Below are 16,370 nucleotides of genomic sequence, written 5' to 3' on the forward strand. Positions count from 1 at the left end.
AGAAGAATAGTTCTTTTCTTGGACTTATATTTGGCTGCTAAATATACCAGGACACATTTGTTTAGGGGCTAAGAACACAAAAAAAATTTCTTTCTTATCTCAGAAGGATATGAATGGCATTTGCCATTTGTATTTTCTGTGTATGTGCCCTAGGCTCCTATAGACCTTGGAGTCTTCATTATGGCTGCAGGAAAACACTGCACAAATTTAGTTGTGGGTTCAGGTCCTTACTTTGTAGTACCATGCAGCTTGTTAACGTGCACGTACTCTAGTGAGACCACTGTCTCTGAAGACAACTTATTATAAAAGATCATATGCAGCTTCTAGTCTAATGTAATGAAATAAACTGTATGAGGAACTGGCCTGCTTAAGAATGGAGATGGTAAAATCTGTTTAAATGGAAAGCAGAAGAGCTGGAAGTCAGGCACTGTGGCTGTGGACATATATTTTGTTTCACACTGACATAGTCTTTGTTTCCTCAAATTCTTTTCAGGGTAAGTGAAGAAAAGGAGGTGACAGAAGAACGTCTGAAAGCTGAACAGGAGTCATTTGAGAAGAAGATCAGACAACTAGAGGAACAGAATGAACTTATCATCAAGGAAAGGGAAGATATCCTTTAAAAAAAAAAAAGTGTGCAAGGGTTCACTGTCTGAAATAAAAACTGAACTACAGAGAAATAATTGTTCTAATTTATGGCAGAGAATAAATCTGCATGTGCTGCCATTCAAAAGCAATCAGAGAGATGACTTGTCAGCATGTGCTGCTGGTTCATTTGAGCTTAAAACTGCCATCCAGCTGTTCCTATGATCTTGTTTTGCTATGAAGTAGATTTTTGTCAACTAAAAATGGCAATAAGGAATTTATGCATTAAAATGTGGTTATATATTTTTTTCCCCCATTTTCTTTTTCTCTCCACTTAATCCTGTTAGATTGTTGTAATTGAGGTCTAAAACTTCTCTTGCATGATATTCCAGTGCTTTGTGTGTCTGGAGGAACACAGCTTACTCTGAAGACATTTAAACTGTATGTATGCACTGAAGGGGTTAGCCAGCTCAGACTTTGTTTTTTGTTCTTATATAAAGTTAACTGTTTTACTCTTGCAGATTGTGACTTTCTTCCCCGCTTCCCTCCCCCCCTCAGCATGCTTTTATTGCCAATCATGAAATATAACATGCAGAAATGGATGATGCAGGAATTACGATTTTCTTTCAATGTGCTGTGACAGACATTTACAAAATGTTCTTGTTCATTTCTCTTCTAAATCTTTGGTATTGATGTTTTTTTGTTTAATTCCTCAGAAGAATAACAGTAGATTACAGTGGGGTACGAGTGTGTTGTAATTACAACAAAGGCAAATGTGTTGTGATTTGTCTGGAGCCATATTTCAAGTAGGAAAGATACTAATGCTATTGCAGAAAGCCTTGATAAAACCTTATGTGAGGTACTGTGTTCAGATGTGACTTATCCTTGTTCAAGAAAAAATCGGTTAGATGTGGAGAAGGGCTACTCAGGGTAATAGGCAGAACGGAGAACCCATTTTATGAGAAGGGACTAAAGTGTGTGGATTTTTTGTTTTTCATTTTTTTGGTTGTTGTTGTTTTATAATAGTGACTGGCCATATAGAAGAGACTGAGATGGGGATAGGGTGAATAGGGGCAGAGACAATGATGAGTCAAAAAGGAACTCTTCAAGCTATAGGCCGGTGTCAAAACAGAAATAAATGAAGATAAACAGTCTACAAAATACAAAGTTAGAGGAAGGTTCCTGAATATTAGAGGAATCATATTTCAAAGCTTGTGAACACTGGAGAGTTTAAAAAAAGAAAAAGCTACTTTTTTTTTAAATGATTCTTGGTTAATTTGTGAAAGGGATTCAGTGATGTGTTGCCTTTGACAGCAGGGGGTTGTTCTTGAGGACCCGGAAGATCCCTTGCAGCACAGTGGCATTAATATTGATGGAAGGAACTTGGTCTACTGTTTGTATTAATAATATACACATCAACAAGCTTAGCTGGTATGGAGCAATTCCTGGAAAATATTAAGTCTGATGTATTTAAGAGCCGTCCGATAAAACTCTTTTTTTTTTGCATTAATTTCACTGCAGTCAGTATTTTGTTGTGTATTACAGCATGCGCATTCAGTCAGCTCGTGAATGTGGATGGGATATGTGTTCCTGATTGGATGGTAATTTTTTTCTTAGTATATGTACATAAAACTTTCACCAATTCGTGAGGCTTATTTGACTACTGGAAAGTAGCCCTGTTTGCCTCCCTGACCTCCTCCTTTATCAGAAATAGACTGCATAAGCATGAATGGTTTTTCAGGAGAAGCCTGGTAGAGATGGCAGAAGGTTAATGCATGCAATTTTACACTTCATAAAACTCTGTAAAGCTTAGAAATATAAAACCAGGATATAGTTTAAAAGAATATATATTTTTTTAACTGTAGGAACACTTGCCTATCCTTTATGAATGTTTCAGGATTCTTCACATACAATCAGGTAATTTCTGGTCTCTCTCGCAGCTTGTTCGAGAGCCAAGCAACAGCAGATTTTCCAAAACTGAATGTGGGTTCTGGTAACTTGAAGTTCTCCTAGAATGTACAGCATTCACTTGCAAGTAAGCTATCAGGAATATAATAGCATAAGGAAAAACCATCAAGTCTGGTAAAAATCAATTCTACCTATCATTTTCTTTTTCCTGAAGAAAACTGGTGCAATTTATTTTCTATAAAACTATTTTATCTATTCAATATTTAAAATTATCCTACAACAATAAGTCAGTGCTTTTGACCTAATGGGTGCAAATATCCAGCAAAGTGTAATTTCAACTTGGTAGGTGTTTAATTTGAATAACATGAGGACTGTGTCTGTGTGAATTTTAGTTTGTTTTAAAGGCTATACTATAGCAAGGATACACTTTGTGCTTACAATCCATACTTTAGAAGCAGAATTTCCTTATTTTGTTGTGGTTTATTTTTTGAGAAGTGATGTGGACACATCCAGTTGAATTTAAGTGTAATATTAAACCAGAACCGAAGCATGGCAGGGGGAAGTAGGTAGTGTGCAGTGGTCTTGCTGTAGAGTAGAGTTTTATGTAATTGCTGTAGAGTTTTATGTAATTGCACATTACTGGAAAAAGAATAGTACAAGTCTACAGCTGAAGTTTACATCTACTTTGGAACTGGTCAGTACTGTCTGGGTAGGGAATAATAACTAAAATTTCACAAAAACATGAAGTCAGTTATTTTCTTTGTAATTGAAATTTTGAAACAGATTTGGGTAGTCCTTACCAGGGCATACAGTTAATAAAAGACAGCCCTGATGAGCACACTGTGAATCTTAAGTAGGCCAGCACATTGTTAGGATACCAAGTACTTATTACCACAGAATTAAAGAAAAAGGAGGATTTCAAGCGGTCATGTGGTCTGCTCCTTTTCCTTAATGTAGTATGTTTAGACCTGTCACAATAGCTCCTTAAACTGATTCAAAAGCAGCTATATTGGCTTAGCTTTTTATCTTGAGTGTCCACTTTAAACTGACTTAAAAAAAAGGGGGGGGCAAAACAAAGCTAACTTCAACTAAAGTGTTCCAACCAGTTCTAAGAACAAAAGAGAGGATTAAACCTTTATTTTGTCTTTTTGTCTGTAATAAACTCTTGCAGGTGGCCTTTTTTTTTTCTTTTTTTTTTTTGAAAAGTTCTAGTGTTGCCATTTGTTGGAGATGAATGGTGTGTGTGCTGTGACTACGCTTTTTGATGTTCTTATTAAAATCCACCCAAGTGAATTAAGCTTATAAACTCTGGGAAAAAATCAGTAATGCATGCTCTTATTCTTTTAACGCAATTTGTGGCCTGTATTGCAACTCTGGCTCATGTCTGCTGTGGATTTTTCTGGGTACTGAACTAATTGTATCCTCCGATATTGGTGTGTTTGTGGACTTCGGTGTCTGGAAGAGGTGGCTTAACTCAAATGCAGGGATGAGAACAGACCTTTGGAGGAGAGAGAATAGGGAGACCAAAGAGTTTGGGGTCAAATAGAGAAAAAGACTGTGTTTTGAGCTGAAAGGTGGTGAAAGGGAAAACAGTGGGAGCTGGGATGGACAGATAAAAGAATCTTTTAGATACGAGGATGAGAAAGTGGTGAAACACTGAACCAATTAAGCAGGAATTGGAGGGAAACTGCAAGTAGAACTGGGGAAGTGAGAACTAAAACTTGGCTGAAAGAAAAGACTTTGGGGGGAAAAAAGGTTGAGCTGGGTGTGAATTATGTGAAGCAGAGAAGTGAAGCATGTGGTTGGCGAGTTTAACAGAAGATTTTTGGAATGAGCAGTCAGAGTAAAGGAAGAGGCAGGATGAAGGCAGGCTGTCTAGAATCAGTCGAATGATTGAGAGACACCTGACGAAAATGGATGTGTCTGTTCAGTACCACCATCCAAGCTTTCAAAATGAATTTAAGAGTGGGAGAAACTTCACCATATGTAATCTAACTCCATGTCTTTCCCAGCTTCCCTTCTTAATAGTTTTTTTCCATGCTTCTATATCCTCAGATCGCAATAGATACATATAGGGTGGTTGAACTGTGGTTTTGGAGGTGGTCTGAATACTGGCATTTCCTTTGGAGTGTTTGACTTGAAACTTCAAGTGTCCTTCTGAATTTTTTGCATGGTTCATTTGCATTTCCAGAATAAGGGAGAAACACATTGGTCTGTGTTGTGCTCATAGGCTAATGCACTGTCCCTTCTTCCAGTTATGCTTAGGAGCTGTTATGAGAGAAGCTTCTGGCTTGTATTTTTTTTCTAGCATATTTTCAAGCATTTATTATGAATATAAATCTCAATATGACTTCATTCAAGAAACAGGGAAATAGGTAGTCTAAGATCATAGAATCATAGAATTGGTAAGGTTGGAAGAGATCATCTAGTCCAACCCTTAAACAAGTGGCCCATACAGGGATCGAACCTGTGACCTTGGCATTTTTAGCCCCATGCTCTAAGCAACTGAGCTAAGATACTCCAATACTGTGAATATAGATATCTTAGTAAAGAAAAGAATAATAATGGAGTTATTAAGAATCAAATACTATTGTTACTGCCAAGCCTGAAGAAAATGTGTGGTCTTTAGTCTTTCTTGTTATCACAATTAAGGGTTTTTTGTCCAAATATGATGATACTGCATAAATGAAGAGTCAAAACAAGATTGAACATTTTCTTAAAGATCTGTTATTTGGGAAAGAAGCAACTTCTAAAACACTTTATTGAGTTTTAAGCTATGTGAAGCAAGATATTTTGAAATAGTGTTTCCTTGCCCAAATTATCAGTTTGGATAAAGGGAAGAAGAGATTGTTTATTGCATTTTTTTTCCTTTATGTAAATCTCTGCTCATCAGCCCTACTAAACTTCTGTTTTGGTTTATATTTAGAATATACCTGGATTTCTTAAGCTTTTTGGTAAAATTATTTTCTGATTTAAAGGCCCAGCCAAATTCCATATGATTTATTTGGCTAGTCTAAAAATGAACAGATATTGTTTACTTATTCCTTAATATTGTAACTACTTAGGATGACTTAATTACTTGGTGGTTTTGCATACAGTCAATGTGAAAATTAGTTTAGAACAATTCATTTTATGATATTGTTAGCTGATGATTGAGTGAAGTTTTTAAAAAAAATTTGAAAATTTTTCTGTAATACTGTAATATACTTACGTTGCTCTTGAATATACTGAATAAATTAGTAGTACTTATGTGTTCCCTCCTTTTCCTTTCTTTCTGTGTTAATGCAGAATTAGTGTTATTTTACAGAAGAAAAATAGTTAAGATATGCTTAATGTCACAGAGCAAAATGGCAGAAAAGCATGGTCAGACTAGAATTTCTGGATTTGTTCTATATTATGCTTATCTTTCCATATAACACTGAATTTGCTTTTCTGAAAATGGAGGGAGAAATAAACATTTATTCTATTTCTTTTCCTTTTTCAATTTGACTCTACAAAAGCCATCATCACAGGTGAAGAAACAAAGCAGTAAGGTCTTGCATAGAAAGCCTCTGGAAAGGTGCTTTTTGACATTTGTGGTCCTTATTATCAGATATTTGTACATGCACCCCTAGTGCTACTGTTTGCAAATGGCAGTTAGTCTGAACTTAAAATAACACATAATGTCATATAGAAATGGAATGTAGAAATTAAAAATATAATTTAGCATGTATATATGAAAGTTGCATCTTTGCCCTGCATTGCCCTCTCACCCCACCCCCAAATTACTAAGTCTTTGGTATGATGTTTTCCTATATCTGACCTTTTAAGAAAGAAATGAGCAGTAAGAATAAAAGTTTGTAGTATAAAGAGTAGACATTGTTGTCTGCAGGAAACTCATGCCCAGTGCTTTTCAGTTAGGCTGTTTATTTAAAACTTGGTAACAATTTAAGAGTCTGACTTTGGCTTTTGAAAATTTTGGTCTTGATTCCAGCACAAAAATTTGGAAATTTTTCCTGAAGAAATTTCTGATACTGGATCTTACTTTGAAATTTTTCTAATAGCAGTGTGTGTATTTTTTTCTTTGTAAATAAAAGTCAGTTTTACCCATTAACTGTTACAGATTACTCTAGAAAAGTTTTCTTTTTTGTTATAGTTTCTGGAAGTTTAATAATTGAGGGATACAAATTGAGGGTTGGGAATTGCCACTGTCCTTGTCTTTTCTCAATTTAGTTCCTTCAGTTTGTAGTATTCAATTTTTCTCTTTGTTTTTCATGTATCAGTGCATGCATATATGGATATATATGTTCTCATGTACTATATATAAGTTGTTTGAGGGCATGTGAGGATACACAAGTTAGTGTTCTGCTCTTTTCTTCCATTTTATCCAGCTGCTTCACTTTTTGAAGGTGTTTCCCTTACTGATATTATAGGTCTCCAACTAATAAATGTTTCTAAGCAACCATTATTGTCTATTGAGGAAAAGCTGAACTTATTAAAAAGACCCTGAATATTTATATGCTAGTGTGTAACAGCAGTATTGGCTAAATAATGTATGTATTTAAGAACTTCTTAAATGTAAAAGAATCAGTCAAGGACTATTGGGTAAATAAGAGATTTTGAATATTTTATGAACTTTTAAACTAAAACAAGATGAAACATATTGTAATGTTGAGTGTTCAAATAGATCAATGACTACAGATTCATTTAAGGCTCAGCTTTATGTGTTATTTTAATCCTGGCTAGTGCTTTAAAGCAGAAGCCAACCACGTTATGTTATAGAGTTGTGTGGAATCAACAGATGGTACTTAAACAGTCTACCTTGGCCTCTGGAGAGTAAGAGCTATATAGGCTTTTTGCCCTAAAAATTTACTCTCTGAGGTGCAAAATTTTGTCTCAGAGAGTACTGTCAATATAGAAATACAGTGGTAGGATAAGAGAGAGAGTTGCTGGCCTTGTGGTTCGTACTGAGAAGTGTTTTGTGTATCACTAATAGGAGAAAACATGCCGTATCCAACAGCTGTGGCATAGAGTTTTCAGGACCCACCAGGATGAAAGATGAAGACTAGTGCCATTTGTACTAAGGAGATCTCTTCCTGATACTTGAGACTTGGTGTTTCTGAGCTGCACTCTTGATAGCTGAAAAACTGGAGCTCTGCTCTGTGAGGTTGTTGATACTGATTGTAGGCCATACACCCCGCGGATGCCTTGCCTTCTTGCCTGGGAATGTGAATGGTATCTTGAGCACAGACATGATGCTGTCTATACTGTCTCCTGTTTGGATGTCAGCACTCCATGTGATGGTGAGTTGGCCATATCTGAACTTAACAGGACAGATCTGAACAGGAGACAGATGTCATTGTCATTGCAGAAGCTAGATTTCTAGTCATTTACATCAACACAAGTTACCCTAAAAAAAACCCCCTTAAATAGATCAGATAAAATGTATTCCTCTATTGGAAAGCAGGGCTTTTTTGGTTTTGTTTTTGTTTATTTAGGGAGGAGGGGGAAGGGTGTTTAAGCTGGCCAAGCTGTTTACTTGACTAAATTTTGCTTCTGCTTTGTGGATATTGCAGAAACATTGGGCTTCAGATATGTGAGCTTTCAAAGCGATTTTTTTTTTTTTGAGTTAAATTTTCCTATATGACATTTGGGCTCATTTGGAAACAAAAGCTGAGATCTCTTAAAAGGAGGCACAAATGGGAAAATGAGATCATTAATTGTTGAAGCTGGTACTGTAACAAATTGACTAGAAATGTGGATTCAGAGAAATTGATGTACTTTATCCTTCCAAACTAAATGAATTCTCCATCTGCTTCAGCTTCTCGACTATAATGAGGACGCTGGGCTGACTCTACTATTGGTTTCTCTGTCTCCCTGAACTATTTTGGAAAGTTAAAACATTTCTTGCATGATTAAATACACTTTCAATAAATCAATCTCATAATAATTGTTGTTCAGGAGAGTTCATTATTCAGTTTAGTCTTTTAAATTACTGTTCTTCTTTAAAGGATTCTTCTGACGTAATGGCTTCAGCTAAATCCATTTGCCATACTCTGGCTTGTAATTACTTTAGATTTGAAGAATAAAATGAATGGCTTTATTATTAATCAGTAGCAAATTTATCTTACTGTTTTTAACCTTAGAATGGCCTTCCTTCATGAAATAGTTTTAACAGTCTAGATAGCAAAACACTTCATACCTCTCTTTCAGTAGAGATTTAGTGAAAGCCATCAGATAATTTTATGTTTTTTCTCCCCACCCCCCATGGCCCTGAATGTTTGTCATAGTGACTGTCATCACATGTGTTTAGCTTGCTATTTTATGCTGTCAGCTGCTGGCTCTCTGCAAGCCTAGTCCTGCTATCTGTTTTTTAGACTGTAAATTTTTCACGTTAGGGTAGCTTTTCATTTTGCCTTATACTGTGGAAAGTGTATTGCACTTAAGCATAGCATTGATTTAACTTTGGCTACTATACTGGACACTGTCCTAATTAACTTTGTCTTATGTAAACTTAAAAGATTTATTTCCCTCCTTCTGTTACTGTAAGATTTCATAGGTCTTATTGACAATGCTTTTATGGTCAGATGAGTCAGAAGTCTATCCTGTGACCTTTGGTGGCAGAAAACTATCATGGACCCATGTTACATGGTAGCTGAGCCTGGACAAATAGCTAACAGTGTAACTCTCCATCATTTAGTCTTTTAAAGGTATCATTAGCCCTTTGTATGTAGTCTTTTGTAAAGTTGATCAAAAGCATCCTTATCTTTAAGTGGTGTCAGTCAATGCAAACTACTATAAAGGCATTTTCAGCTTTGTTAGATTTCTTAAGATCGAGTAGGTGTCACATTGATCATGTTTTCAGAGACTACTTGGAATATGACAGTGAGCTAGTTGTAGAGTTTTTAGACATAGAGTAAATTTCAGCTTTTAATTTCTGAAGGGATTCATTGCTATGGCAGCATTGTGTTGGTTTTGTTTCCAGCATCAATTGTGATGTTTAACCAAAGTTAAGATTTTTTTCAAATAGTACCAAGGAATTGGAGCAAACAACCAAAGAGGAATGAATGTCCTTAAAGTCTTAATTCTGTGGCTCTCTAGCAGATTGTTAAAAGTGTAAATGTAAAACAGATTTTATATAATGCTGCTATCTGTACCCTTTTCACTTAATTCTGTTTGCATGATGCCTCCACATTTTAGTTTCAGAAATTGTAATTTCATTCCACATCTACGGTTTTAGTTCATATGCCAGTATCTGTGTGTGTGTGTGTGTATGTGCATGTATAAATATATATATATTTATATACACATACAGAAATACACATGTGCACACGCATGTATAATGGTATTTTTAATTGTGAAATCTTCATCTTTTTTTCCTTGTAACAGAATGACCACTTTTTTGCCTATATGTCAACAGTTTTACATAAAGGTTAGTCCCTTCTTGGGACAAAAAATACCCCAGGGTTTACAGCACAGGGAGTACAGTTGTAGTAATAAAGATTATGTTGCTGATAAGTTCCCCTCCAGGCCCCATGATGGTAATACCCCCATATTTTGTCTTTAAAGAAAACTGCTGAGAGGCAATAATTTTTTTTTCTATGTGTCCCATTTTCATTAATGCATGGTAATTGATGGAGTTGCAGTGACTTGTAACAGTAATGAGTTCTAAACATAAGAATGCACTCCTTTCTAATAAGTGAGCACTGCTGGGGTTTAAAAGCGTACTAAATCAGTTGCTTTAGTATGAATTTATTAGTTTTTTTCAGCATTAGCTTTAATAGTAGTTATTTACATAAGCGTACATCCCATTAACCGCCATCAGGGCTGGAAAACATGCTGAACTGTTCATATTTTCATATAATTATTGAACATAATGGTTTCATTTGCATTTCTAAACAGTGATGTTTCTGTCAGGCTTGGAAATAGTGTCTTTACGCAGTCCCTATTTCACATCCACTTATTTGACATCGTTAAATTTTATGCTAATGTGCTTCCCTAGAATATCATCAGTAGGACAGATGCTTGTGCTTTAATATACAAATCAGAGATGCTTTTCCCTCCCCCCTTTCCTGAACTGCAAAGGAAATAAAAAAAGCATATCTGCACTTTTTAGATATAGTTTGTTTCATTCTAAATAATCTGTTAGAAGTAGAAACTTAGCTTTCACCCCAAGTAGTCACTTCCAAATGTTGTTACAAATACCTTGTTTATGAAAGGTGGGAAACTGTAACCTCCCCACGAATGAGCCGATCTTTGAAAACTAGTGAAAGCTAAAGACTGTGTGAAACTAAAAGATTGTAACCTTGAGATTGCCTCACATGCAGTGCATAGAGCTTTGCATAGCAAGCTGCCAGGCTTGGCAGCGGCCCGTGGATTGACTTTTCTGGTAGCTGACCATGTCTGTACAGGAGGTTCAGGAAATGGGAGGTTTCAGTTTCTAGATGCAGTGCTTGTCAGCAGAAAGGCATTTGGAATTGTACATTGTCAGGTTGTTGGTTCTGTGTTTTAAAAATAACTTTTTTCTAATTTCGTAACGCTGCAGATGAGCAGAGGTATATGAGCCCTAGCTCACTAGCAGACAGGTAGAGGTATGTGAGCCCTAGCTAGCTAAATGGGGAAGCTGGTTGGTACCAGTGTTGCTTTGGCCTGAAGTTATCAGTGGAAGCAGAACATCAGAAACCTATGAGATAGTGCCTGTAATTGCAATTCTGTTGTGAGGAAATGACTGAGTAAAAAAACGGTGCTGCTTTTCCTTCTAAAAATGAAATGAATACTTCACATCTTGTTCTGTGTGAACTTTCTCTTGGAGTGATTTGCTTATGGTTGTGAGAAGAGTGTGAGCTGCAGAGTAGACGAGTGCAGCCTTACGGTATGCAGTTGTGATGGAAACAAGAAAATCTCATGATGTCTAGGATGGTGCTTAAGAACCAGACGTGGCCATGTGAATAAGCATGGATATCCAGCAAATCTTGAATTCAGTTCTGTGCTTTTACCAACTGACTCTATGTGGCATTGGGTGATTCCATTCTTTTCTTTTATTAACCTACCCCGAAACTGGGGGGAGGAGTAACACTAGCTACTTGTTTCTGGCATTTCAGGGTCACCCTCAGTCTTGAACAAGACAAAAACTGTATGACTCTGAAAAGCTTAAATAAACCAGAATGATAGAGTCGAGCAAAAGCCTGAGACAAAAGTTGCATAGAGTTTCTTTTTTAACTTGTGTGTGTGTGTGTGTGTGTGTGTGGTTTTTTTTTTTTTTTTCTAAATCTCTCGGGCATGTTGTAGAAGAAGGTTTTAAGGAGAGACCAAAAGCAAAAAGGTACTTGAACCGAAAAGGCATATTTTATGCATAAAGGGCCACATGAGCAAACTGGAGATATACTCTGATGGGTTCAGGGCTTATGGTATCTTTAATTATAGATGATTAACAATTTGCTGCTTGCTTTGTGGACAAGTATAGAGACAAAAATCCCTGCTGGGAAATGCTTGCAGTGGAAGACCTCATTCTGGATGGGGGGAACCCTAACAACTCAACAGTAGAGCTATATTTTAAGACAAGAGAATAGCAGTATTAAAACAAATAAAAAATTGTTTTCATTACCTCACAGAAAACCTTTGGCTATTTGAAGTATATTTCTATTACAGTTCTGAGCCTGCAACAGTGTTTATAGCAATTAATTTGGAGCAAGTAGGTTTTTGATAAACATTTTGCTTGGAATTGAGATCAACCAAAATTGGTAGCAGTTGGTGAGCTGTGCTACCTCATTTCAGTTGTAGAGTACATGGAAATGTAAGGAGAGCTTCTCTGGCATGCAGAGTAGACTGCTGTATTGCAGAGATTCTGAACTGACCTCTTATCAGCTTCTCATTTGAATCCTGAAATGGAGGCTCTAGGTAATTGGCAAGTATCCTTATTTTAATATGTGGCCATAAAAAGGTAGAGTATGATGATTTTTAACATCAGAAGATTAACATTTTACCTTTAAATAAAATATGATTAACTGGTACAGAATTAAAAGTAATAGAACTGAAATATTCAAACTATGACTCTGTGGTGTCAGATTATGCATAAAGTATGACAGTTTAAGTACTAAAGTGATTTAAAAATGAGCTAGCTGAAGGATGTATATCCCAAGTATCAAGAATAAAATTGGATCAAACAACTGTGGCTATCAAAACTTGCTCAAACCCCCTTGGCTCAAGGAATCAGGAAATCAAAAAGTAGCATTGTTTACAGTGAACTCCATCTTGCCCAATGCCAATGCAGGTGCAGTGAGAGAAAACAGTCTGCATGCTGTGATGGCATCCTACACTATGATTTTAAGCCTGCCAGATGATTATGTTTAGATTTAATTGCTAGGCCAAGACTATTGCTTCTGGATTCATCTACTTCCAGCAAGGTTCAAATATGACTGATCTAGCAATGCATCTCTTTCAGTGGTTTGCAGACAGCCAGGCTTCCTATTATCACTGCACTGGTTCATTTCTAATAGATTGGCATATGTTTTAATAAATGAAACCATGTATTTAGTATCTGAACTACTTAGTGCTATTATGTGGAAATCTGAAAATTATGAAAGATTGTCATTTGACTTCCACATCTTTTAAATCCTTGTTAGTAAAATGACTTTTTTCCCAACTAGTGGTTTTGTAAACTCAGCTTGGAATTTGAAAGCCAACATGGCATCTTGCTGGCTTCTGAGACCCTGTAAATGAGGCTTTTGAATGCTATATGGGCATTTAGTAATCCTGCTGTAGACATTGTTTTCAGGAGATTTGTGCCCGTTAAGATATGACACATTATTTATGAAGCATCAAAGAGGAATCGAATATGGCTCATGTTGCACTGTTGCAAGAATAGCAGAAGTAGAAAAAAAATGTTTTGTGGTCACAATAGTTGGGAGCTCTAACTTTGAATGCACCCTGGGGCAGGATACTGAAATAAAAGGGTGCTGCTTAATTAGGTACTTTTAAGGGTAGAATTATCCTTCAGTAATTATGTAAAAACATGAGCAAAATGTTTAATGGCTGTCATGGTACGTGAACTCCCCTATCTACACTCTTCAGTTTTTTCTTTTGTTGATTTCTTCATGTTTTGTTATCTTCAGGGAGAACTTTTTTGTTGCTATAAATATTATATTTTGGCATGTTGGTAAAGATCCTTAGATGCTCTTAAAGATACTATCTTTCATTTCTTAACAGTGCTAAGACAGACCCAAGTGAATACAGCTTTTGATGGACAGCTGTCACTTTAGGTAACTGGACAGGTTCTGTGAGGCCTTACTGCTCTGTTTCAGTGCAAAAAACTGTATTTAACCTGCTAATGGTCTTCACTTTAACCTGCCAATAAATCTGCTGAATAAATTTGTCCTATGAATATAAGGGAAATTAAAAATTTGGAAAATATTTCTAATTACCTGAAGAGAGAAGTTAAGGGAGCAAGAAATATATAAACTTTTCTTTAAACTTATCAGAATGGAGTTTGATTATGGAGAGGATTATATGGTATTATCTCAGATAGTGTGGGACTAGACATGGTTACCCCAGAAAGCTGCTTAATTTCCCCAGAAACCCATCTTGATACACTGACTTAGTTACATCTGCTGTGATGTCTGGGGATTTATGCACAGCTCATGAATTCTAACTGACTATAATGAACTGTTTATATCAAATCTGGCTCGTGTTGGCAAAGTTAATGTTACATATTTTATAGTACTTTTTCTGGAAGGAGTCACAGGACAATCCAAAGAATCTAACAATGTTGTGATTTTATTGTTCTGATTGAACAATGAATGCCCTGAAGATTGATCGAGATTCTCCCAGCGCATCAGCAAGAGGCAGAGGACTATCGAGAACCTTCTGGCTGTCTCAAGCAACCCTCACAGCATAATACCGTTCATAAAACTGTAAATATTTACTGTGGTACTTTACCATTTTTGAAGGATGAAATTTTTAAAAGATCCTCTGATGATTTTTAGAGACCTCTTAATTTTTAACCTAGACACAATCTCAGCTTACACATGCTTTTTCTTGAGCTAATGTTTTGCTTAAGTACATCTTTCTATTTAATGTTTGCTGGGAAAGGACTTGAGCAATAAAAGTTCCCCACCTCCACGAGAGAAGAGAGGTCAAGGTGAGATAAGTTTCTCTTGTTTGATGGCTCATTGTTGAACACGCTTCAGAATTAGAACAAACTAAGGATCTTCATAAAATGGTAGAATGCAGAGAAGCATCTTATGACCAAAAGGTCAGTACACTTAGCAAAGTGAGCATATTAATGCGTATTAGTTTGTATTTTGGTGGGTTGTTTTTTCTTTGTTTGCATTTGGTGTTTTTGTTTTTCCTTGGATAGAGAAGTCTGAATGAAGTTTGCATTTTCAAAGCTTTGTAGTGAAACTTCTGATTGCTGATGCAGGAAGTCCCAAAAGCTTAAACTTTAAACCTAGGTATATCCTAAGATAAAGGCTAGTGTTTTTAATTAACTGAGATGGCTTGTGGGGAGGATGTGGAGAACAGGCGGCACTGGACCTGTCACACAGTGGTCCAGTTGTACTTGATGCTACTTCCAGTATGGATACCAGTCAGGGACTCTGTGATCCCAAAATGTGCTGTTGGTGCTTAGTCACTACTTAGACATCTGTCATTAACAGATGTGATATTTATATGCAAAGTTAGCGTGGAGAGTGTCACCTTGTGTCATCCTTGAACGAGTAGGTCAAAGCTCTTGCTTTTCTGATCTCCTAGTGCAAACTGTTACACAGATCCCAAGGTCTAGTTTGTTGAGGAGTCACTATGTGCTCCTTCTTCCCTATGATCGTCAAATGATTTGGTCTAGTTTGTCAAATGCAAGTTTTTAAAGAGCAAACAAATTATGATGTGATTTTTAATTGGCTGTTTAGACTTCCACCATGGCAAGATGTTTGTCAGCTCTTCTCATTAGTAGTCCTGTTCAGTCATGCTTTATTATCAGTCAGGGAGGATGTGGGTCACCATTGCAGATGTTTTTTTGGCAGTTGTTTTAGGACATCAGTGTTGTGAACAGATTAAATTTGGAGAGGAAGAAACATCATATACTTGAATCTGCATTAGTAACTGTATAACTTCTGGTGTCTCAAGTTTATTTTAATGATGATTCTCACAAGAAAGCTAGGATTTTCTCCCCAGCAGGATGAGTTTTGTCTCTTAAATACCACTAATAAGCTAATCAGAAGTTTGGGTGTCTGAACTGCAACACATTTAGTTTTCATTTAATGCATCTAGCAAGTCACATATTTGTTTTTCACATTTGTGAGTTTTATTTGATATGCATGAGAAAATAAATGTGGCTGAAAACACTCTGAAAGAAAATATAGAAAAACTTTGCTATTAATTCAAAGTTGCTAAATGCTGTCCATAGATGTGATTAGAGATGATTTGCAGCTCACTTATTTCTTTGTAGACACTAAAATTGATTCTTAGCTAATATTTCATAAAAAAACATATGCAAGGAAAGTTCTGCAATTTATATGCTTTTGAAAGAGTCATTATTTTCTACTGCTGCTTGAAGATAGATAAAATTCTGGTAAATCTTGCATTGCACGAGCTTTGCTTTGTAGTTCACAGGTTTGACATAAAATTATTATGGGCATGCTGAATCAGTGGTATTTTTGTCTTCAGTAAATCTTTCAGACTCAAGCAACCAGAAGTGTGCTTGTGAGCTATAATACAGGGTGGCTCATTCTGTGCCCCTCTTCTTACAAGCCTACATTGCTTAAAGTGTTCTGATACTTTCTTTTTCTTTCACTGTCAGGAGTTTTATTTTTATGGGACTTACAAATCTGGTGGTTTATGGAAGATAAGTCTGCCAAAAGTTTATACTGAACAGTCATGAAGAATCTATGAGGTTATATATGGAGTTG

At 36.2% G+C, this 16,370-nt stretch overlaps 1 protein-coding gene across 5 annotated transcripts in view; it reads left to right on the forward strand.

Annotated features, from left to right (window-relative positions):
- Positions 1-16,370, forward strand: part of KIAA1328 (KIAA1328 ortholog) — a 169,288-nt gene that overhangs the window by 17,452 nt on the left and 135,466 nt on the right. For all 5 annotated transcript variants that reach the window (XM_062600282.1, XM_062600281.1, XM_062600284.1 and 2 more), the window contains one exon: positions 494-609. In XM_062600282.1, coding sequence (XP_062456266.1) covers positions 494-609 — 116 coding nt within the window. The remainder of the gene's footprint in view (positions 1-493; positions 610-16,370) is intronic.

This window comes from Rhea pennata, chromosome Z (genome assembly GCF_028389875.1).
Source record: "Rhea pennata isolate bPtePen1 chromosome Z, bPtePen1.pri, whole genome shotgun sequence".
NCBI lineage: Eukaryota > Metazoa > Chordata > Aves > Rheiformes > Rheidae > Rhea > Rhea pennata.